Genomic DNA, 23,322 nt, shown 5'->3' with positions numbered 1-23,322 from the left:
GTTTGTGCGCACTTCTTCACAATCACCCCCTCCTTAAGAAAGTTCTTTCGTTCAAAGAACTTGAGGGTACTCGATATCTGCTAGTTCACTGTAGCACACACGTACCACAAAGCATTACTACTGCACCACAGATCCGAGCACCGCACACTCGGTACGTTTGAGTACACATAAAAAATACCACAGTGCTACAGTTCCGAGCACCGCACACTCGGCATGTAAGAATACACACAAAGATTACTACAACACTAGAGTTTCGAGCACCGCACACTCGGCATAATGACAACATTAAGAAGTCACAAGACCACGATATAAGGTGAAAACAAAAATCCACTAAACTAACATGCCCGCAAATGTTGTTCGACATTAAAGTTACACCCGTTTGAGGTTCCTGCTTTTTAAATACCATGTTTCCGCAGACACACTCTTCATGTGCTTGGCAACCAGCTCATATAGTCTGCTCCCATATTCTCGCTGCCTTTAATATACTCCACCGAGAAGTCATACTCCATAAGTATGAGGCTCCAACGTAAAACACGGCTGTTGATGTGCTTGGCCGACTTGATGTAAACAAGGGGCTTATGGTCGCTCTGTAATATGAACGTGCGTCCAAACAAGTAGATGTGGAACTTTTGGACGGCGCACGTAAGAGCTAGGGCTTCTCGCTCAACTGTTGAATATGCAATTTCTCGTGGTTGTAGTCGGCGGCTCGCATATGATACCGGGTGCAGAATTCCTTCATGGCGCTGCATAAGTATGGCACCTATACTTGTTGATGATGCGTCGGTGCGGAGTCCGAAAGGTTTAGAAAAATCTGGTGCTCTCAATATAGGTGGTGTAGACAGGAGGATCTTGAGTTCATCAAAGGCTTTCTGTTCACGTTCTCCCCAAATTACTTTGTTAGGGCCTCTTTTCTTGGTCAGTTCAGTGAGTGGGTAAGTTACTTCGGAATAATTGGGGACGAAGTCTCTGTAATACCCCGTAAGTCCGAGAAACGAGCGTACTTCTTTTTTCGTCTGTGGACGCTTCGCAGCCTGTATATTGTCTAGTGTTTCGTCCTGCGGTTGCATGACACCATTACCAACAAGGTGGCCGAGGAATTTCACTGATTTTTGACCAATTTCAGTTTTTGTTGGACGAATTGTCAACCCAGATTCTCTCACTCGTTGTAGAAATGACTCAAGTGTACCCACGTGTTCGTCCCACGTTTCAGTGGCAATGAGCACGTCATCGAAGTAGTAGTAAATATGTGGCATGTCTGCTACTACTTTTCTCATGAGGCGGTTGAAAACTGCTGGTGCGGTTTTAATGCCAAACGGCATGAAGCGGAACTGATAGAGGCCTGATGCCGTAGCAAAAGCTGTCATTGGTTTCGACTCTTCATCCATGGGCACTTGCCAGTAACCCTTAGAAATGTCAAACTTTGAAAAGTACTGCGCGTTTCCCAGTCTCCCAAAGATAATATCCACCCGAGGTATAGGCTCTTTGTCATTGACCAGTATCTTGTTGAGTTGCCTGAAATCAATGCATAAACGCATTGTCCCGTCTCTTTTCTTCACGATAACTATAGGTGATTGGTAGGCGGACTCAGATGGCTGTATGATGCCTTGTCGTAAAATTTCTTCAATTTCTTTTTGTACCGCTTCTTGGGTAGCAAATGGTATTGGATAGGGCCGCATGTTTACGGGTGTATTCGTGGTAAGTTTCAGCTTACACTGGATGAGGTGTGTCTTGCCGGGAACCTCGGTGAATACATTCTCGTATATGCTCAGTAGACTCGTGACTTGAGCGCGCTGGTCAGGAAAGAGCGATTCCGATAGACTCACGTCGGCCACCGATTCTTTTCCTTGAAACGGTACACATGGTAGATCGTCATTTTCGGTATCATCAGTCTGACACGCAGCTGACGCTTCCGGTAATGGCGGTGATATAGGTTGCCGTTCCTCATACTTTTTCAGTAGATTTATATGGAACAGTGTCGTCCTGGTCCCGAGGTCAATAACGTAATCGACGTCATTTCTCCTCTCAAGTACGGGGAAGGGCCCTTTCCACGTAAGAATCAATTTGTTGTTGTCCGAAGGCAGCAGTAGCAAAACCTTGTCTCCAACAGCTAAATGACGTGGTCTGGCCTTCCGGTCGTAGTGTTTCTTCTGTAAAAGTTTTGCTTTTTGAAGCTCCTCCTTGGCCAAACGACAAGTGTCTTCAAGACGCTTCCGTAACTCAAATACATACCCGTATGAGGTTTTTGCATCATCATCAATATGATGACCTGTCCATAATTCTTTCAATATCGCCATGGGTCCTCTGACATAACGGCCATACAACAAGTCGAAGGCTGAAAAACCCAGGCTTGTCTGAGGGACTTCGCGATAAGCAAAAAGCAAGGGTGCCAAGTAACGGTCCCATTTTTTCGGGCTCTCTTGACACATTCGTCTTATCATATGTTTAAGGGTGCCATTGAACCTCTCCACAAGGCCATTTGCCATTGGATGATATGGAGTTGTTGGCAACTGTGTAAAAGAGAGAAGACGGCTTAGCTCCTTCATCAGGCGTGACGAGAATGATGTGCCTCTGTCACTGATTATCTCCTGTGGGACTCCCACACGAGAGAACATCTCTAGAAGTGTCTCAGCTATTTTTTCTGTTTCAATGCTTGGCAGTGCCACAGCGTCAGGATACCGCGTTGCCATATCGACCATTGTCAGAACGTACTTATTCCCTTTCTCTGACATGGGAGTTAATGGTCCCACAATGTCAATGGCAACTCTCTGAAACGGGGCATCAATGACGGGAGTACTTCCCAATGGTACTCGACCTATTAGATGTTTAGGAAAAGTCCTCTGGCACGTATCGCACGATTTAACAAATCGCGTGATGTCTGATTGGAATCCAGGCCAGTAGAACTCTTCGCTCACACGGTCTGTGGTTCGCTTTATTCCTTGATGTCCGGCAAGGATCCCTTCGTGAGCCATTTTCATCACAAAATGACGAAGGCTTCTGGGTACGACAAACTGTTCCATTTGTTTCTTTGACCGCAGTGTGTATCTTCGGTAAAGAATTCCCTCCTTTATAAAGAATTGGACGTCGGCGAACCTAGTCTTCATCTCTTGGTCCACTGCTTCAAAGCATTTACGTAGACTGCTGTCCTCCCTTTGCCTGCTTTTCAAGTCGATTGGGCTGATGTCTAGGGGGTTTATAGCTGGTACTGGTAATGAAGGCGGACTTGATCTTGGCTTTCTGGTTGTCGCCGCCACTTCCGACTTGTTCCTGGTTTCACTAGCAGCCGATGATAAAATGTCAGCATAGATGGATTCATTAGTAAAACCGTTTCCACCTTCTGATCTAAAGCAATCATCCGCAGCGCTCGGTGTATAAAGATGTCTTTTCCATTCATTGTCAGGATTGGAGGCATTCCGTACGCCTTTCACATTTCCCAGGACAACATCATATAAGGGATTGTCCATGCATAAAACTCTAGTCTTGCCTGTGAAGAACGGTGACGTGATCTCCACGGTTGCTTCAGGTAGCTTCAACAATCTTCTATCCCGGAGACACACCGAGGAAATTTTTCCTGTCAGCTTACTGTCTGGTACAAGGGACCTCTTGACAATAATAGAGTCACATCCCGTATCTCGCAAGACATTAGCGGGATGTCCTTCAAGCATACCTTCGGCAGTAGGCATATACTTCTCGTCTCGTTTATGCGTTTGCGTTCTCCCGCATTCCGAACTTCCGGGAACTCGACGCAAGGTCGGTGTCTCTTCGTTTACTGCCTTGGACATGTCTACTTGTTGCATCGAGCACGAAGCCTTCTCAGTACTGTTGGGTTTTTTGGGGCAGTCACCTGTCTTGTGCCCAGTGCGGCGGCACTTTCCACAGAAAGATGTATTTGTATTTGGACCCTTCGTATTGGTCCAGCAATCAGCAGCTCTGTGACCGCGTTTACCACAAAGAAAGCAGCGTGGTCTTTCCTTTTCTTCTTGTCGCTCAGGAGTTCGAGCTTGACCTGGTGGCTTGCTAGTATCCCTCTCGTTTTAACCTTTGCCAAGGTTAACTAACCCTTGCGCCTCCGGGTAATGATCAGTAGCTTCCGCTAGCTTGTCAAATCCCTGACAGTTCCTCTCTCTCAAAAAGACTGCCAGTTTCTCATGGGAAGTCATCAGAAACTGTTCTGAGACAATCTTGTCCCGCAGAGCATCGTATGTCCGGTCCGTATTGGCCATTTCTTGCCAGTGATCAAAGTATCCCAATAGACGACCGGCAAACTGTCTACCAGTTTCGGAATTATCGGGTTTCGCCGACCGAAACTTCCTTCGGTAGCCTTCCTCCGTGAATCTGAAGCGTTGCAAAAGCGTCTGTTTTAATGTCGCATAGTCCATGGCATGATCCGGTGCCATTCTACCGACAACACTTAGAGCTACGCCTGTCAAACAGAGGCTCAGCGATAGGGCCCATTTGTCGTGTGGCCAGCCCTGGCTCGTTGAATGTATAATGTAATGTAGCTGTATAATGTAATGTAATGTAATGTAGCTCGTTGAATGTATAAATCGTTGAATGTATGCATCCAACTCATCGCGTTCTTCGTTAAATGGTGGGATTAGCTTGTGCGGACTTTGGTAGCTCTCGGAAGCACCTGCGTGCACACTCTCTGTAAGCTGCCCAGTGCTCATGCTACCCGCTGTCGCGTCTAACTCCCTCAACTTTAACTTGAGCTCGAGCACTTCCCTTTCAGCCTTTAATCTAGCTAGCGCTTCGGCATCAGCTTCTTTTGCTGCATTGCGTTCAGCCAGACGTGCTTCACGCGCTTCCATTTCGCGTGCGCGCTCTTCGTCTACCCATTGTTTCAGTGCCGGGCCAGTCAACCCCAGTTCTTTTACAATTGCCGTAAGCTTGTCTGTCTCCATCCTCACCCGTCAGACACGCATATGCAATGTGCTGCTCTTCTCGATAGCGTAAGAGCAGTCCTGTCCGCGGACGCCAGATATGTGATGTTGTTAGGATCGTCACGTTGCAAAGCGTGTGACGCGAGGAAGATGGAGGAGACGGTGCATGATGAGCAAACACACAATTATATTAGACGGCACGTGAACACGAAAAAAATATCTTAACCTAGACCCACACATACAAGGTTGTTCGTAAGTAGGAAAAAATGCAGTCTCACGAGGTTGCGGTTAAGTCCGGAGTATGGTGACACGTAGAGTCCTTGACGTGAAACGCTTGTTCGTCGAGTGATGACCGGCGTGGAATAGCAGACGCAGCAGCACGGGCAGGAAAAGGTGGACGGCCCACAGCTCCGTAGACGAGAACAGGCCACTCGGTCGCCCGGTCACTCGAACCTCGCGCGTAGAAGCGGGTTCCAAGATGCCGGCAGGCCGACCTGGGGCCTCGTGCAAGGCAACGACCCGAGGCGCTCCTCGTCTCGACGACGGACGCTCGCTCTCCCGAACCTCGCGCGTAGATGCGGGTTCGAGGCTGCAGCAGGCCGTTCCGGGGTCTCGTGCCGTGCAACGACCCGAGGCGTTCCCTGTCCCGAAGACAGACGCTCGGTCAGGTGAACCTCACCGGTAGATGTGGGTTCCGTAGGCCCGGTGGCCCTAGTCGCGCCGGCGTTCCAACGATCTCCGTTGCGCGAGACCCCTCTCACGCGCCCCACGAGCCTCCCTCGTCTTTCTTTTTCTCTTGTTGAGCACGGCCGCAATGTCGTCTGCTCTTGCGCTCGGTAGTTTGTGCGCACTTCTTCACACCCATACGTTCGTAGCGCCTCCTCTCTATAGAGGATAGCGCTGTGATAGTTGTTTCGTATAGCGCACGCCTCTCGTCCCTTGGGTTCAAGGGCTCTGGCGAGGCAGTAGTGCTCTTAGAAAATTTTAGCATCTCACATATTTTGTACGTTGCATCATTTTTCTCAATGCATTCTAGTGTTCATAATACACGTCATTAATCATTGCCATAATTTTATTACGCGTAGATTTTGTGCCATGCGCAGCAACGTCTTTTAGACCCCTTTACAGCCACGTCACACTAGCTTCACAGATCCCATTACACCACTACAAACTCATTAACACTAGATTGGCGCTCTTTGGCCATACCTGGCCCTTGCGCCATTAAACATCAAACATTCATTCATTCATTCAGCAAGAGGGATGCGCAAAGGTGAAAGCAAGTTGAACACTGTCATGATAAACATTCACAAATGTCATCCATGAAGCCACTGTTAGGTTTCGTACCAAATCTGTAGTCACCAATTCAAGTGAACTTAAATGCAGGTATGGCCAGGATCGCAAAGTTACAGACGCGTGGTAGGTAAAGAGGTGAAAACAAGCTACCGTGGGCAAAATCAGTGAACCTTCCTATATTTGCAATGCAGTTATGGTACGCTCAGGAACGGAGATACTGACGTGCCCTGCTGCTTCAGCATAAACACTGAATCAATAACTATAACAGAGCAGCATAAAAGGTGCGGTTCCAGAGCATTTTTCTCGTACTGACAAAAGCGATATCTGTCAATCTTATGGACATGGCATCCCTGTTGCGGCCAGCGGAAATTATTATAAATATTTGTCGGTTTACCAAAATTAGACATGCCGCGAAAATCCCGCCCACTTATTCGACGTCTCAGAATAGCGGAACCCGGATTGCTGTTACACCGTCGAGGCAGCGCAACTGTAAAGCAAGTGCAGTTGCCTGTAGTAGTAGGTGTGCATGTTGGCGGCGGATCATATATGGCTCAATTTTGTGAACGAGGTTGAAAGTTTTTCAGACAAAGCCAAGTTCCCGGTTAAACAGCAACGGCAACGGAACAATCGGCAGTATACTGAATAAAGACGAGGAACATTCGCCGGGCGAAGCAGCCTTTCTTGTCGCGCCGCTCCCATGCTCCACAATCTTACCCCTTTTAGCCTTTCCGCCCCATATGACAGCTGCTGCAAGCGGTTGTCGTATACCGCTACTCTTATAAATGCATCTTTTCTATCACCAACCACATAAGCATCGCCAACAGTTATACAAACTATATGTATACTATGCACGATCGCCGGCGGTGAACAATCGACATAGAACGACAGCATCGGAATCACAAATGTATGCGCAAACAGCCATGCGAATCCTTCGTATGCGAGTCATGACGTGCTATAGTGGTTACAGTGTTCGGTTGTCACGCGATGTACGCGGGTTTGATTCCCAGTGTCTCCATGTTTGTGTAATGTGTTTTCATATATGTGCGTGTTACCAATTTCCTATGATGTAGTTCCAAGCTATATTCGTGAAACCGCGCATAATACGACCCTGTACATACAAAAACTATTTTTCCATGAAATGCTCATTGGGCCACAACCTTGAGCCACATAAATTTTGAGCCCCTTAGTTAAGGCGGGCAGATTGGATCTGAAATATCGCATAAAGATTTGGCGTTATTCGTGCCGTTTTCGAAACGGAATGCACCACGTCATATGTCACAGTAATAAGTTCTTGCGGAAAACATGCTGACTTGGGTAAAAATAATGATGGATGTAAAGAACTTGGAAATGTGTCAGTATAAAATATGTTCCGTCATTTTACAAGAGACGCTTGTTATGGGAAAACAGGCGGTAGTTACTCAGCGCGTTGTATGCGTTGCTCAAGCTGGTATTGTAATGCGTTCTTTTAAGCCGGTATTCACTAAGAGTGTACAAAACCTGCGCGCTTAATTTACGGCTGGTTGTTACGCAGATGACCAAGGTCAAGATGCTTCTCAAGAAGTTAAACATGCTCAGCACGCATATTGTGGGCTGGCTGGCACACGACGTCACGTTCAACTTGGCCATGGAAAGGTGTGGTGGCGCAGGAAACCGACTTCTCAAGATGCGGGAATTGACTGCGTGATGGCCGCAGGAAAGCGTGGAGTACTTGAAGGAGCTGAGCCTACACGTCCTTTGAAGCACAAACTGCCCTCCTTGTCTGCTCAGCATATAGCTATTCGGACACCTATATTTGGGAAAAGCTACCTTAGCAATTTATGTTCTACCATTTTCTACACAGGCTCTTATTCAACGAATTTATTGACATATCGATTATGATTTCGATTTGCTGACTAAAGGCGTCTCTGTTCTCCACAATGTTACTGTACATGCTTTCTCTAGCGTTTGTCCCGGTAGATTGCGAAATTGAAGGTCCTGACTTCGTCGGATTTGAGTAAGAAGTGTGGACGCGAAACAAAAGAAAAATTCATCAGTGCTGTGTTGCTATTTTTCTCCCAGGTCAAAGGAAATCTCTTGTCCGTATGCATTATGTAGAACAAACAATATGGATAATATTATAGTTATAGATAACCGGTGCATGAACTTAAAAGATGTGGCGGCAAGTTGGCGATTGATGGTCAAGATTTCTCCCAGTGAAGATTTCATAATTGGCATTTCTGTGTTCGAGAATATTTTTATTGTAATGCAGCACAAATACTATTAGAAATACTGGTTTATTGTCCTTGAGGAGAGCGGTAAGTTCCTATCTGAAGATGTCGAAGGCGATCTCACTATTATTCTTGCCTCTCAGACATAATGTCCAAGAACGTCCGAATCTAATTTTTTTTTAAATCAGTGCCCTTAAAATTTGTGAATTTCGATGACCAGCGAAGCTGTGTATGTGGGCCTCTTAATGGCGAACTGTCCATTCCCGTGCGTCAAATTCCGTGTGCACATTAATGGGAGGCGAGGCACGACCTGCCGCTTCTCTACAATGCTGAGCCTCTGAAGATGATAAGGCATCGAGGGCTATAGATACCCATGTATTACTGTAAAACGTATTTCAAGACGTATTATTGTAAACACCTCTTATTAACCAATCCCGGCACGTAAAACAGACACGCACTTCAACGCTCTCCGAGGGCACACACTGCTTCACCGTAGCTAACGCGATCGTGCGTTGGTCGACGTCCTGCAGTGCAGTGATGGCTGTGAGATCACTCGAAAAGTACAAGCGCACACACACAGCACAGGCCATAAAAAATTTTCCACAACCTCAGTCTGAAACCAGGCCGCTGCTCCTATGAAACATTTCGAGTTGGCGGAATTGGGACCACACGGGCGGTTCGCATTTCTTTCGGCCTCACGGTCCTGGCGAGCAGCATGCCTACTGGAACGCTACCACGGTAGAACGGAAAGAAAGGAAAGGAGATACGCAAGCACTTGGAACGCCGCCAAAGAGGTTGCGGTGCGAAAGTAGACATGGCCGACGCGTCTCAAAGTGTAGCATCTGTTATCAGCTTAATGTCAGATGCGGTTTGTATTTTCACCGAAGATACTAAACTTATTTTTGCAAGTTGGCGGTGCCCTTAAAGCCTTTTTTACCTCAGCCGCGGGTCGGCATGGTATTACAGTATCTTCAGGATCGGCCCAGGTTTGGGGACAAATTCTTAATCTGCACGGCTCGATCGACGCACGCAATGTTTTCTAGAACCTTGCACCCCCCCCCCATATATATAGCTTCGCTGTAAAAAGAAATACTTCCCAGGACCATCTCGTGGACAGTTGTCTCTTAGAGCTTTTTGTGAAGCATTCATTATTTGAAAGCAGCGCGACAAGCAACAGAGGAGCCGGAATAAGAATATACGTGTGACGTTTACTCTAAGCTCAAAATTATTTGAAAGCAGACATTCTTTATCCAAAAGATCACCTGTATACCTGAGCAATGCTTTGTAAAATTATATTAGCAAAACATTACTTGTTCAGCCTCGCTGGAGTGTCGGCCCGAACGCTCGTGTACAAAGCAATTTGCAAGTGTTGTCCTTCAAACAGCACATTACGTTTCAAGAATTTGTAAGTTCTGAATGAGCGCTCCATGTTGGAACTTATTTCCGTCCATGAGTAGTCTTCAGTCATGGTTTGTGATGTTGAAGATAAGTGAAGTCGTCCAATTTTGGGCATCGTTGACTACGATGGAGGCCCCTATAAATAACTTTAGAGAGTCAACGTGATCTAGACCGCGGCAGCCAACCACAGCACTGCATTGCGTATCGAGGCACGGGACGTAAGGTATAAAAGTTGCAGTAAACAAGCTAACTTTTCTATACCATGCACGCTCTTCTCAACAGAATATCCTGCTCTAAAATGTCTCCTAAGTACTAAATAAATTTGCGGTTCACGTTTCGTAAAACAAACCATTAAACCCTGCTCAAGATCATGCATACATTGGCAGAGTCACTACCTGTTACACTCATATACTACTTTTCGGTGTGCTGAAGCAAGGTAAATTGTATATATCGGAGCAGTCATTTATGTCTTCCTTAGCAGTGTCTTACTTGTATACACGTCACTGGCCAATGTGAAAAATTAAGACAAAGTTTGACGTCTCTGAATACACGCAGATACCTTGTTCGAAATGAGCCGGTTATCCCAAGATTTGTTTATGTGCTCGTATGTGCGTGAGCATTCATCACCGGTTTCGAGAATACACGTCGCATAAATTACCTTGCATCACCTTGAACATGTTTTTAGTGGTTCGGGTGACCAGTAATTGCAGGTGCAGCCTTGCTGGTAAGTTCCTTTCCGTGACAGTGACCTTTGCCGAACCCCACTTTATCGCGTGTCTTGAACGTGCTGTGCAATGGGAGTTTATACCACGTCGTATCACTGCCATAAGCAACGAGTTGAATATGAAAGGAAACAAATACGTAAACTCGTTATTATATCTAAAGATGAGCAGGGGGACATATAAAGGCTCTCTGTGGTACTTCAGAATTGATAAACTTCGTAAAATTTCAGCTCTTTTATCTTTTTGATGATCGTCGTCTTTGTCCCTCGCGTGGCACAGTGACATAATCCCCGGCGGCGAAAGCGCCGTCCCAGCGCCCTCTAGATGGAGGCCGCATGATAGGGCTTGAGACGACCAATGTGGGCGGTATCAGTTGACGTGGAGGACGAAGAAGCATTCACTGGAGCTCCTTTATAAGTCGCATCACTGAGCTGTCGGATGATGCGGTAAGGGCCAGAGTACCGGGAGAGCAGTTTTTCCGATAGGCCCACACGCCGTGAAGGAGTCCAAAGGAGGACGAGATCGCCAGAAGAGAACTGGGCATTACGATAACGCTTATCATAAAGAGACTTCTGCCTTCCCTGCGTCTCAGAAAGGCGACGGTGCACAATCTGGCATGCCTGGGCGGTTGTAGCTATAGCGTCGCGAGCGCACTCACACAGGGACTCGAGAGCAGTTGGCAGGAGCGTGTCGAAAGGCAATGTCGGGTCACGACCAAAGAGGAGATAGAAGGGGGAGTAGAGAGCGGTGTCACCACGTGACGAGTTGTACGCGAACGTCACAAATGGAAGCACGTCCCAGTCACGATGATCTGAGGAGACATACATCGAGAGCATACCTGTAAGTGTTCGGTTCAGGCGTTCAGTGAGGCCGTTGGTTTGAGGGTGGTGCGCTGTCGTGAGCTTGTTTCGTGGCACAACAGCGAAGTAGATCTTCAGTAACCCGCGATAAAAAGCAGTGGCCCCTGTCTGTGAGAAGCTGGCGAGGAGCTCCGTGGTGCAAGATGACGTTTTGGAGCAGGAAGTCTGCGACGTCGGTAGCACAACTGGTCGTGGGTGCTCGTGTGACGGCATAGCGGGTTGAATAATCCGTTGCAATAGCGATGAATTTATTGCCAGCTGTGGAAGTAGGGAAAGGGCCCAATAGGTCGAAGCCAACACGATACAATGGTTCGGCGGTTATATCGAGTGGCTGGAGCGTTCCAGCCGGAAACAAAGCAGGCTTCTTATGACGTTGGCATGGTTCGCGAGTAGCGGCATAACGTCACACGGTACAGTAGAGTCCAGGCCATAATATCGTCGCCGGACACAATCGTAGATCCTGGAAACACCCAGGTAGCCAGTGGTGGGGACATCATGAAGTTGCGCGAGTACAGTTGGCCGGAGATGGGAAGGAACGACTACCAGCAGTTCATGTCCTTCTACGCGCATATTTCGGAGGTATAAGATGCTGTCCAAAACGAGGAGCAAGCTAAGCGAGGGGTCTGACGAGTCAGAACGGAGGCGGCTGATTAGGTCGCGCAAGGATCTTCCATGTGCTTGCTCCTTGCTGGTGTGGTAGAAGGCGGAGAGCGTGAATATCCCAGCAATTGGATCACAGGAGTAAGGAGCGCTGAAGGGGTGCCGAGACAAAGAATCGGCATCCTGATCTAGCTTACTGGACTTGTACGCCGCTTTCTAGGTGAATTCTTGAAGATGAAGTGCCCAGTGACCTAGACCACCCATTGGATCCTTAAGTGTCGAGAGCCAACAGAGTGCGTTATGGTCCGTAGTAAGAGTGAAAGGCCCACCGTATAAGTGCGGCCGCATTTGCTCACTGCCCATACAAGTGCAAGGCACTCGCGCTCTGTAATGGAGTAATTGTGTTCAGCGTGTTAAAAGCAGGCGAGAGGCGTACGCAATAACTTTGTCACGCCCACGTTGACACTGAGCTAAAACCGCGCCAATTTCATAGCCACTAGCATCTGTACGGACCTCTGTTGGGGTAGATGGGTCGAAGTGAGCAAGAATTGGCGGAGTAGTGGGCAGGGTGATAAGGCGTTGGAAGGCAGCAGCTTGGTCAGGCCCGAATCAAAAGGAGGCGCGTTTGTTCAGAAGTTCAGTTAGAGACCTAGCAATGTACGCAAAATTTCTGACAAATGGACAGAATTAAGAGCAAAAGCCTACAAAGCTGCGCAAGTCTCTGGCACAGGTCGGTACAGGAAAATCGAGAACAGCACGAACATTTGCGGGATCGGAGCGGACGTCAGATGAGTCGATGTGATGACCAAGGATAGTAATTTGGCGGTGACCAAAGTCGCACTTCGAAGAATTTAATTGTAACCCAACAGCACGGAAGACGGAAAGAATAAATGAAAGGCGTTCCAGGTGTGTCGAGAATGTCGGCGAGAACACAATGACGTCGTGGAGCTAACAAAGACATATAGACCACTTAAAGCTGTGCAATAGCGTGTCTATCGTGCGCTAGAAGGTGGCTAGAGCATTGCATTAGCTGAATGGCATGACTCGAAACTGATAAATGCCATCTGGCGTAACAAATGCGGTCTTCCCACGGTCTATGTCATCAACGGCAATCTGCCAGTAACCGGAGCGCCGGTCTATCGATGAAAAATACGTCAAACCTTGTAGGCAATCCAATGCGTCGTCTATGCGTGGCAGTGGATTGACATGCTTCTTCTAATTTTGTGTAGATGGCTGTAGTCTATGCGGAATAAACAGGTGATGTCCTTCTTTTTTGCCAAGACAACAGGAGAAGCCCACAGGCTCGACGATGGTTCAGTAATGCCCTTGGTAAGCATCTTGTCAACCTCCTGTTGTATTACCCAGCACTCGGCGTGTGACACGCGATAGGGCCGTCTGTGAATATGCGGTGCATCGCAGGTATGTATGCGATGCTGAGCTAGGAAGGTTTGTCCCAAAGGCCGATCGTCAAGTTAAAAAATGTCGCAATAAGATGTGAGCAGATGACGAAGATCGTCGGTTTGTGTGGGGGTAAGATCCTGGGCTGTCATCTTGGTAATGTCGTGCGCTGGAGGCGACGTGGCGGAACGAGAATTGTAGGCAGCGGCAGAGTTAGAGGACGACGGAAGAGGCGAGAGGGAGGAGAGGTCGTACTCGTGCAACGACGGCGGTGTGGCGAGAGTGATCCCTTTCGAGAGTACCTGAGGGCAGAATCGAAAATTCAGGAATGGAAGGTAAGTTTTGTTAGCCGATACGGTCACTACGGTGTGAGGAAAGGATACGCCGTGCGAAACTAAGGCACTGACACAGAGAGTGAGGACATAGTCACCATCCGGTACACAGGGGTTGGGCGCAGCAGTGATATAGGTCAGTGCCTGCAGAGATAGACGAACAAAGTCGGCGTAACAGAGCTCCATCGGTACGGTGTCGGTAAAGTCAGTAACATCAGGGAAATTAAGGTTGACTACACCAGCCGAGCAGTCATTTATATCTGGGTGGGCAGGTAAAATTATATCTGAGTGGGCAGTTAAACATCGTGAGGGATAGTACACATGTGTGAGGACCGGCGATGCTGACACGAACGGCACACATTGCCAGCGCAGCTGTAGTTCCCCATGAGCGACTCGTATGACGCGACTTCGCAGGAGTGAGCACTTCCTTGAGCCGCTGCCAGAGATCAGCACTTATGACCGAGATGTCTGCGCCGGTGTCGATCAGGGCAGTGACAGGTAGGGCATCAACTTCCACGGCGATCAGGTTCTGATCTGTTGGCAAGGTAAGGAGAGTATTTGCAGGTCGAGAGTCCAATGCAGTGTCACCTCCGGAAGCTGCATCCGTCAGTTTTCTAGAGATGAGCCTACAAAAGGGTGAGGCGATGAAAGACGACAGGGCAGGGGTGAGCGGGACCGACGATCGGTGCGGCGATGGTGAACGGCTCGAGCGTCTGAAGAATGCTGTCATGGTGTGCCGGGTCATTTGGAGCATGAAAGGGCTGGCGCTGGTTGTTATTGTGGCAGTAGGAGAACGTGGAGGGCGAAAACAAAGGACAATAACGGCAATAGACAGAAATGTGCCCCACGCCGCTACAATAGAACATGTGGGCTTGTTGTCTGGTGTTCGCCATTGGGCCGGATCTCGATAGCGCCGAAATGTCGGTGGAGGTCGATGAAGAGGCGCCGGGCTAACTGGAGCACGTACTATGGAGCACACGGCTTGAATTCCTGCGTTGGCCAGTTATTCGCGCACAACTGCGTGGATGAGGGAGATCGTCGATTGCGTATTCCCAGAAGGGCGCGCAAAACAAGATGGCGACGCAGCCTCGAATTTGCGCCGCACAATTCGGACAACGCTATCCGTAGTGTACGATTGAAGGGCCGAATGAGCGTCTTCGCACGACGACGAGTGGCGGTGTTGGGAAGCCGCACGAAGTGTATGGCAATGCGACGGCTCTGCGTCTTCGAAATGTCTGCACTCACGAATAATTTTCTCTGTCGTCGAGAAGTCTTTGAAAACGAGCAAGTTAAACACATCATCAGCGATGCCTTTCAGAAAGTGCTTTCACTTTGTCAGCCTCGGGCATACTGGCATGGACGCAGCCGCAAAGAGCTAGGACATTAAGGATGTACGCAACCTACGACGCGGTAGCTGTCGGAGCCCGACAGGATAGGTCTTTCGTAGCGGCGTACTTGCGACCAGCGAGCTTGCCGAAGAGGTCGCGAAGTGTTCGCTTGCATACGTCCCAGCTCGTCAACTCTTCTTCGTGTGTGTCATACCAGGCGTATGTTGGTTCCTGAAGGTAGAAGAGAAGATTTGCGACCATCACTGTTGGGTCCCATCGGTTGTGTGCAGCGACGCGTTCGTATATGCCAAGCCATTCTTCGATGCCTACTTTGTCGGCGCCGTTACGAGACAAGGTGCCGGGGTTTCGCGGATGGGTCGAGACGACTGACGTTTGCGGTGTCGCGGAGATTGATGGCCCGGTTGTGCCGGGTACTGACGCCGTGCTTAACCCATCGGCCTGGTCGTCTGTCAGCATGGTAGGACGGCCGAGGGCAAGCCGGCCGTGGAGTCCCGTCTTGTGGAATACCCAGCACCTCCGCCAAAAATGAAACGGGCACAGATATAAGGTTAAATGGGACCGTGGTTACTCAGCAGAAGATATGGCCTCTACAACCAGTATGGTCGCACGGTACGTTAGCCCCACTATGTCGTCTCTATCGTATTGTTGGTGATCGTCCTCTTTGTCCCTCTCATGGCACCGTGACAATATTGTTTGTCATCGCATGGTGTCAAACTGGGGTTTGTAAACTAGTACTCAAGGGCCGTAAGCAGATGTTTATCTAAACTTAATCCGCTTTCTTACAAACATACCAGTTTCTCGCCCTCCTTATCAAAGTATTTAATCAAAAAAGAGCAGTTAATCACAAGGGGACGTAGTTGTTAGGGCTATCCTTGTTACTGGACTTGTGGAGTAGGATCAACTTCCCAATCTTCCAGTCTGCTCGAACGCGAGCGGTGCCGAGCTACTGCAAAAAACGCTTAAGAGAATAAAGGCCGAGCACAGAACAGTGCCTTTTAGAGATATGCATTAATTTAGCGGATGTCGCGGTGAGCTGACATGTTTGATGACTTGGTCACATTAGGAAGACCTCATTGTCCGATAATTACTGGATACAGAAGGAAGGAAGGAAATCAACTTTATTCAGGTCCTGCAGGCCACGAGAGCTTCGGGCTCTCATGGAGTGGGCGTCTCCCACGACGGAACCGGGAGGTTGAGTTTCCTGGCGGCGTCGTGGACCTGCTGGACGGCCCAGAGTTGGGGAGCGAGTTCTTCGCTCCGGATTGCCTCTTCAAACTTGCGCTTGTCCTGTTCGTAGTTTACGTGAGCTTGCGAGCACGGCCAGAGTAAATGATAAACGTTAAGGGATGTATTGCAATTGGTGCAATAAGACTTGTCGTAGAGCTCAGGCATGTAATGGTGTAATCTGTTTTGAGTGGGGTATGTGTCTGTTTGTAGCATTCTGAGTGTAACTGCTTGAGCTCGAGTGAGCGTGCGGTGTGGCGTGCTATATTGTCTGCGTTGTAGGTAGTAGTGTTTAGTGACTTCGTTGTATGTAGTGGGCGCGTCCTTATTCTCCGATTGGTCGGATGAAGCCGCGCGGTCTGTAAGCGCGCGCGCAGCCTCGTGTGCCGCCTCGTTAAGGTTGGGGACGTCGCCGAGCTTTGGTCCTAAGTGTGCCGGGAACCAGTATATGAAGTGTTTCTTAATCTCTTTCTTTGAAACAATTTTGAGAGCCTGTGCGCAGACCGTGCCCTTCTGGAAAGCTCTGATAGCGGCTATGGAGTCGCTGTAGATATGGGAAAGATTGTCGTCGGTGAGCGCAACAGCGATCGCAACCTGTTCGGCCTGTTCAGGCTTCCTTGCAATTACCGTGGCTGCATATCTTGTGGATCCGCGGCCGTCCACAACCGCCACTGCGAAAGCTTTGTTTCCCGTGTATGCCGCCGCGTCCACAAAAGCTGAGCGTTCACGGTTCGCCAAGGCTTGGTTAAGAAGGAATTGTCCTCTCGCTTGTCGTCTGCCCCTGTTGTTTTCGGGGTGTACGTTTCTGGGTATAGGGCGGACCGTGATCCTGGCGCGTATGTCCCGTGGGAGGTCCGCAAAGTCTTTTTCTATGTGTCCTTGTGCAAAGCCTAGCTTCTCTAGGATCGTGCGCCCCGGAGGCGTCGTCGAAAGCCTAGCAAGCTGGGCGCGCTGCTGGGCTTCGGCAATTTCTTCCAGGGTGTTGTGCATGCCCAGGTGCCCCAGCTTCTCGTTGCTGGTGCTGGTTGGAATGCCGAGGGCTTGCTTGGTGACCTTTCTGATTTGGGCATTCAGTCTGTCTCTTTCGGATCGTGTCCAATTGAGCATTGCCGCAACGTATGCGAAGTGACAGGTGACGAACGCGTGTATGAGTTTGATGAGGTTATGTTCCTTGAGGCCCCTGTGTCTATTGGCAATTCTTCTGATGAGTCCAATAGCGTTGTTGGTTTTGGTGATGAGCTTCTGAACCGTAGAGGCATTGACGTCTTTAGTCTCTACGATCATACCCAGGACTCTGATTTTGTCGACGCACGGTATGGCGTGTCCCGAAGTGGTTCGTACGGTAATTTCTTGATTATAATCGAAGTCTGACGAGTATGGCCTGCGGCCCTTCTGCGTGGGTCTGCGTACGAGCAGCTCCGACTTGGTAGGCGAGCATCTGAGTCCTGTGGGAATTAGAAATTCTTCTATGGCGTTCACTGCTTCTTGCAAGATGTCCTGCACCATGCCCGGGGTTCCTTTGGACACCCACATGGTGATGTCATCTGCGTATATGGTATGCTCGAGCCCGTGGATCTGCCCTAGTTTCTCAGCAAGTCCCGCCATGGCAAGGTTGAAAAGCATAGGGGAGATGACCGAGCCTTGGGGGGTGCCCCTGCTCCCCAGCGAGAGTGTCTCCGTGGAGAGGTCGGCAAATCGGAGCGTGGCCGTCCTGTTATCCAAGAATGACTTGACGTACGAGTGGAACCTAGCTCCGAGGTTGAGTTCGGAAATGGTGTCCACAATGTATTGGTGAGAGAGGTTATCGAACGCTTTCTCTAGATCCAACCCAAGAATGGCCTTGGCGTTTCTAATGGGGTCATCAATGATTTGGGGCTTGATTAAAATCATGGTGTCTTGAGTTGATAGACCGGGTCTAAATCCGATGAGGGTGTGTGGTAACAGCCCCTTGGTTTCGAGGAATCTGGAGATTCTGTTTTGAATGGCGTGTTCCGCCGCCTTACTCACGCACGACGTCAGTGATATGGGTCTGAGGTTCTCGACGCCCGAGGGCTTGTTGGGCTTTGGAATGAGAACCGTGGTGGCGTTCTTCCATTCCGGTGGGACCCTGCCGGAAGCCCAGACCTGATTGATTTGATCCGCTAGGAACTGGACGGAGTCTTCGTCCAAGTTACGAAGGGCCTTGTTACTAATACCGTCCGGACCTGGGGCCGATGTGCCATTCAAGTTTTGAAGGACGGTCCTGATTTCTTCCAGGGTGAAGGGTTCATCGAGGTCGGGGTTGTCCGCTCCCGTGTACGGGGAACCGGGTGCCTCGGCCTCGTTTTCCTCGCTGCTCGAGAGTGGCATGTATCTTTCGGCAAGTCTTGCCATAAATTCCTGCTCGTTGGAGTTTTTGAGTTCACGTTTCGCTATCTTGTCAGCCGCCTTGGTCTGGGAGCTCCTGGTTTGACCTTTGTTAAGAAGGTGTTTCAGTAGGTTCCAAGTTTTTCCATATGTCACGCTGCCATCGGCCCTTGCACATACTTCGTCCCATTGTTGGTTGGAGAGAACTACACAGTGGTGCTCAATGTCCTTGTTTCAGTAGTGCAATCTTTTTCCTAAGTCTTCTATTGAGTCGCTGGGTACGCCATCTCTGCAGTATGGATCTTTTCGCTTCCAGCATGTGAGCGAGCTTAGCGTCCATCCCGATTGTCTGGGCATCTGTTTCTATTTCCTTGGTCGCGTTGCGGGCGTCGTCCTTTAGTTCTTGCGTCCACTGTTCTAGTGTAGCGGGCTTGTCGGTACGTTCCTTTCTTATCTGTCTAAACGCATCCCAATCCGTGTATCTCCACTTTCGTAGTGGTTTCAAGGCGATTGCTATTGACGTTTCCACAATGTAATGGTCGCTGCCGAGGTCTTCGCCGGTATTATGCCAGGTGGCCCCTCGGTGTTGAGAACGAACGTGAGGTCTGGGGTGGTGTCCCTCGAGACCGAGTTGCCCATCCTGGTAGGGTAGAGCGCGGACGTGATAAGGTTGAGGCCCATCTCTTCCGCATCGCTGGCCAGATTTCTGCCTTTGGCGCTGGTGATGCCGTAGCCCCATTCTACGTTTGGGGAGTTGAAATCTCCGGCAATAATCAGTGGGTTGTCCCCGGCTTTGTCCCTGGCCTTCTTCAACAGTCTTCTGAAACTTTGCGTTCTGTGGTTCGGGCTGCTGTACGTGTTCAGTGCTAGTATGCTCTTAGCCTTCTTGCCTTTGGGAAAGACTTCGATGAACAAGTGCTCGCATTTGCCGTCCGGATTACTTCTGTCAATTTCGGCCCACGCGAGCCTGTTACTGACAAACGTCGCTACGCCGCTGCAGGCTTTTGTTGGTGGAACGGCAATTGTTTCATATCCCGGAAGTGTGGGTGTGTCGGTGTTGGTCTCTTGAATGAGTATGATGTCCGGCTTGTCTGTAGTGTGTCTGATGTGCTGTTGCAAGACCGATTTCTTGTTTCGGAACCCGCGACAATTCCATTGCCAGATTATAAGCTTGCCTTGATTGTTCGTTTGCGCTTGGTGCCTTTCGGCTGGTTCTCGCTTATTTGCCTTCTCCATTTTTGATTTCTACTATGGTTGCGGACTTTACCGCCATTTTGGTTGTGACGATATCGCTTGTTGCAGTGTTCCTTCTGACCATGGGGGAGGCAGGGGAGTTGACCGGTGCCGTGGAGTGAGTGAAGACGGTCCTCTCGAGGCCCTCGATCCTGGCACCGAAGCCCTTCTCCATCACTTCTACCCTGCTCGTTAGGCCATCGACCGCCTCTACTAGTCTGTCGTGCCCCTTCTTTAGTGACTCGACATCGAATTGTAGTTGACCTAGGGTACTAAGGATCTTGTCCAATTTACCGTCTATGTCCTTGGCAGGCGTGTCGCATTCCGTGGTCTTGGCCTTGCGTTTCTTGGTAACTGGTATGCCCGCGGGTGGGCTTTGACTAGTCGTTTCTGATTCCGCTACGCTGGAGGGATTCCGACTGGGTGAAGTGTCCATGTGCATGTCCTGTGTATGTGCAGTTGGTGAGCTAATTTGCGTTTTAAGCAATCTATTCTCGTTAGCCAGTTCTGTCATTGTGCGTCTGAGTTGAGCGTTTTCGTGCTCGAGTGCTTTGATTCTCTCTAAGATGTCTTTGTGTACAGTATTCTCTGGCCGCGCTTGCAAGCTCACCTGAGATTGGTCCCTCAGTGGCCCGGAGTTAGTGGCCAGCGTCCCTGCCGTTGCCGAGGCCTGGCATCCCGTTGTCGCCTTGACTCGCTGGGCCCAGCTGTTAGCTCCGGCCGCGGGTGCGAAGCGCACGCCCGAGGTGGAGCGGCCCCGGCTCCCGGGTGTGCGGGAGCGGCTCCTGCGACCTCTGCTGGCCGATCGGGATCCCGAGCTCCCTCTGGATCTGGAGCGCCCTCTGGGCTCGCACTGTCCGTCTGGATGCTGCGGCGCACCCGCGCCGTTCTGCCTTAAGAGACTCGTCGCTTTTTCTCGAAGTTTCTTGGACGCAATGGCTGCCTGCTTGTTCTGGATTCTTCGTTTGTGTACCACGTACGGGACCTGGTATCTGCTCTTGCATTCCTTGCTGGCCGTGGGGTGTTTCTCGCCGCAAAGCGCGCAAGAGACTTCTTCACAAGCGTGATCTTCTCCGGGGTCTGGAATGCCGCAATCCCTGCAAGTCTGCTTCTCCGGTGTGGGGCATACGTCTGCTCGGTGCCCTAGTTTGCCGCAAACCTGACATATGGCGATCTGCTTCCTGTAGAGCGAGCACTCTACCCATGCACATCCGTACATCACGTGGTTACAGAACAATGCAGTCTTGTGATGCAATGATCGCAAGTTGCCGGTGATAAACAGTAACGAAATTTTCGTAATATGTGTTGTTTCGAATTAAGAGTTTCATTCAATATTAGAAGCTTAGCAAAATTAAATAAGCTAGTGTTGTTGCACTAGAAGGATTAAGGGCACATTCACACCGAAAGCGGAGCGTCTAAGCGGACCAGCGGATTTTCGAAGCGGCGAGGCGGCGAGCGCCCGCGCCTGTTCAGACCAGCCGCGTTGTCTGGCTATCCGCGCCGCCGGGAAGGCCGGGCATCTCGCAATTTCATTAGCAATTTCAGGGATGTGCCGCCATCTCACGGCACTTTGAGTTTGTACGCGCACTTTCGATATTTTTTTCTTCGTGGGACGGCGCGCTCCCGTCCGCTATCCACTTCGGCAAAATGATGAGCTCGGACGAAGAAGACGAGATTGCTGGCATTTTACTCACCACTTGTCTAGTCGATTTTCAAGATTTCTTACAGCCCAACACAAGACAAGGACAAAAGATGGTATAAAGCGACGACACGGCGGCGTGTCGTCGTTTTTTACCTTCTTTTGTCCTTGTCTCGTGTTGCGCTGTAACAAACCTTACTATGAATCCCAACCAACTGGCCCAACTTGCCGTTTTGACACTTTTGAATAACAGAAGCGAAAAGCCCAGAGAAAGACATTCGTTTACATTCGTTCTCCAGCGCTTGCGCAGTGTCGGGTCCTTATTGGCTGCGGCCAAAGCGGCCAACTTATTCGCGCGGAAAAAATTGGTCCGGGTGCGATCCGGCCAAGCGGCCGCGCATTTTCCGCAAAGCGAAAATCCGCGGCCGCTTGGCCGGATCCGCTTGTCCGCTTGTCCGCTCCGCCTTCTGTGTGAACGTGCCTTAAATGCGCCGCACTTTCCATATAATTCGTTTACACGGATGGCAAAGGAAGTTTTTTTTTTCAAAGTCAATACTGAGCTAGTAAGCGCAATTAGTAGTGTTGTAGATGTTCCCAAGAACTTCTAATCGGGGACACTTTGCGGTACAAATGCATGTTCCTTTCTTTTATTGTAGCTATAAGCATTGCACAAGCTGTGTCATAAAGCGTTTTTAGGTTATGGGAGATTGCTCAGGGGAATCTAGCTGTTCGTTAAATTCCACATGATAGCCTTAAAAAGTTTCCGCTTATAACAAACAAAATGCTCAGCAAAACCATTAATGCCGAGGTCAAGAACATCTCACAACTCACGGTTAACAATGACACCATTAGATTCAATGTAGCCGAGGCAAGGTTTTGGGCATGCAGTCGGCTTCCCATGTTGCAAGGGTGTATGACAGTTCAAAATATGTTGCACGAGATGAAGGCATGTCGGTATCACTACCTCCAGAGTCTTATCCGTCTCTTTCAAAGTTCTTGTCGGCTCTAATACCAAATATACAAAAGAAAACAACAAACATAAGTTCTAAACGTTCCCAGTTTCAGAGGATGTCGGATTAGAGGCCGCAGGCGCTGAAGACCAAGATGTGTTAGCAAAATTAAAGTCACCCCTTATAAAAACAAGGGCATTCGGTAATTGTGCGCTAATAGGGTTTAACACATTATGCAGTTCTTTAAAACTCTGATTAACCCGCAGACTTACAGAATTTCCTACGCATGCTCCTTATGTGTCAAGTGCGCGAGTGCCGTTATCGGAGTGGATCAGCCATGCGAAGACGACGAGATGCTGCAGCGATTGCATGATTGCGCGTAGAAATAATTCGAACAGCAACAACAACAAGCGAGTAGAGAGAAAAGAAGAAGCCGGGGATGCGTGGAAAAAAGCCTGTGCGGAGGAAGGAGTTCGCCAGTGCTCCAGGGGCAGGAGTGAAGTCGTCAGGCGCATGCTTCGTGCCTTCTACTGGACCAGGGCGACCTTCTAGACGTGTTTTACAGCGTTCTCATGAACCGCGTTCTCATAATTGTACGCAGGAAGATGCCTAGCGACGTCGGGAAATTGAAGCCGACGCACCGGGAGCAGAGGTGGAGCAATTGGACTTGATGTCCGGCGTCGAGAACTCTACCGTGCCAAGGCCACCCACCCGTGTTCGCAACGTCGCAACCGGACTTACTCCTGCATCACTGGATCCCAGTTGTTCGCCTGCGGGAGACCAGGATTTTTCTTCAACAGTGCCTGCCTTCAGCACCGCTTCTACGCTTCGAGGGCTGCCTCCGTCGCCACCTTGAGTTCATCTCAGAGCTCCACTGCAGAACATGAAACG

General features: G+C 49.5%; 1 protein-coding gene and 1 pseudogene across 1 annotated transcript in view; both read left to right on the top strand.

Annotated features, from left to right (window-relative positions):
* Positions 1–8,018, top strand: part of LOC142578104 (uncharacterized) — a 64,810-nt gene extending 56,792 nt beyond the window's left edge. The window contains exon 3 of the mRNA XM_075687518.1: positions 7,705–8,018. Coding sequence (XP_075543633.1) covers positions 7,705–7,857 — 153 coding nt within the window. The 3' untranslated portion in view covers positions 7,858–8,018. The remainder of the gene's footprint in view (positions 1–7,704) is intronic.
* A 1,176-nt stretch (positions 8,019–9,194) lies between these two features.
* Positions 9,195–9,371, top strand: LOC142580633 (U2 spliceosomal RNA; annotated as a pseudogene).
* Positions 9,372–23,322: the final 13,951 nt, after the last annotated feature.

Source organism: Dermacentor variabilis, chromosome 4 (assembly GCF_050947875.1).
Source record: "Dermacentor variabilis isolate Ectoservices chromosome 4, ASM5094787v1, whole genome shotgun sequence".
NCBI lineage: Eukaryota > Metazoa > Arthropoda > Arachnida > Ixodida > Ixodidae > Dermacentor > Dermacentor variabilis.
Note: the sequence above shows the minus strand (reverse complement) of the source record. Positions and strands in the feature narration are given on the sequence as shown.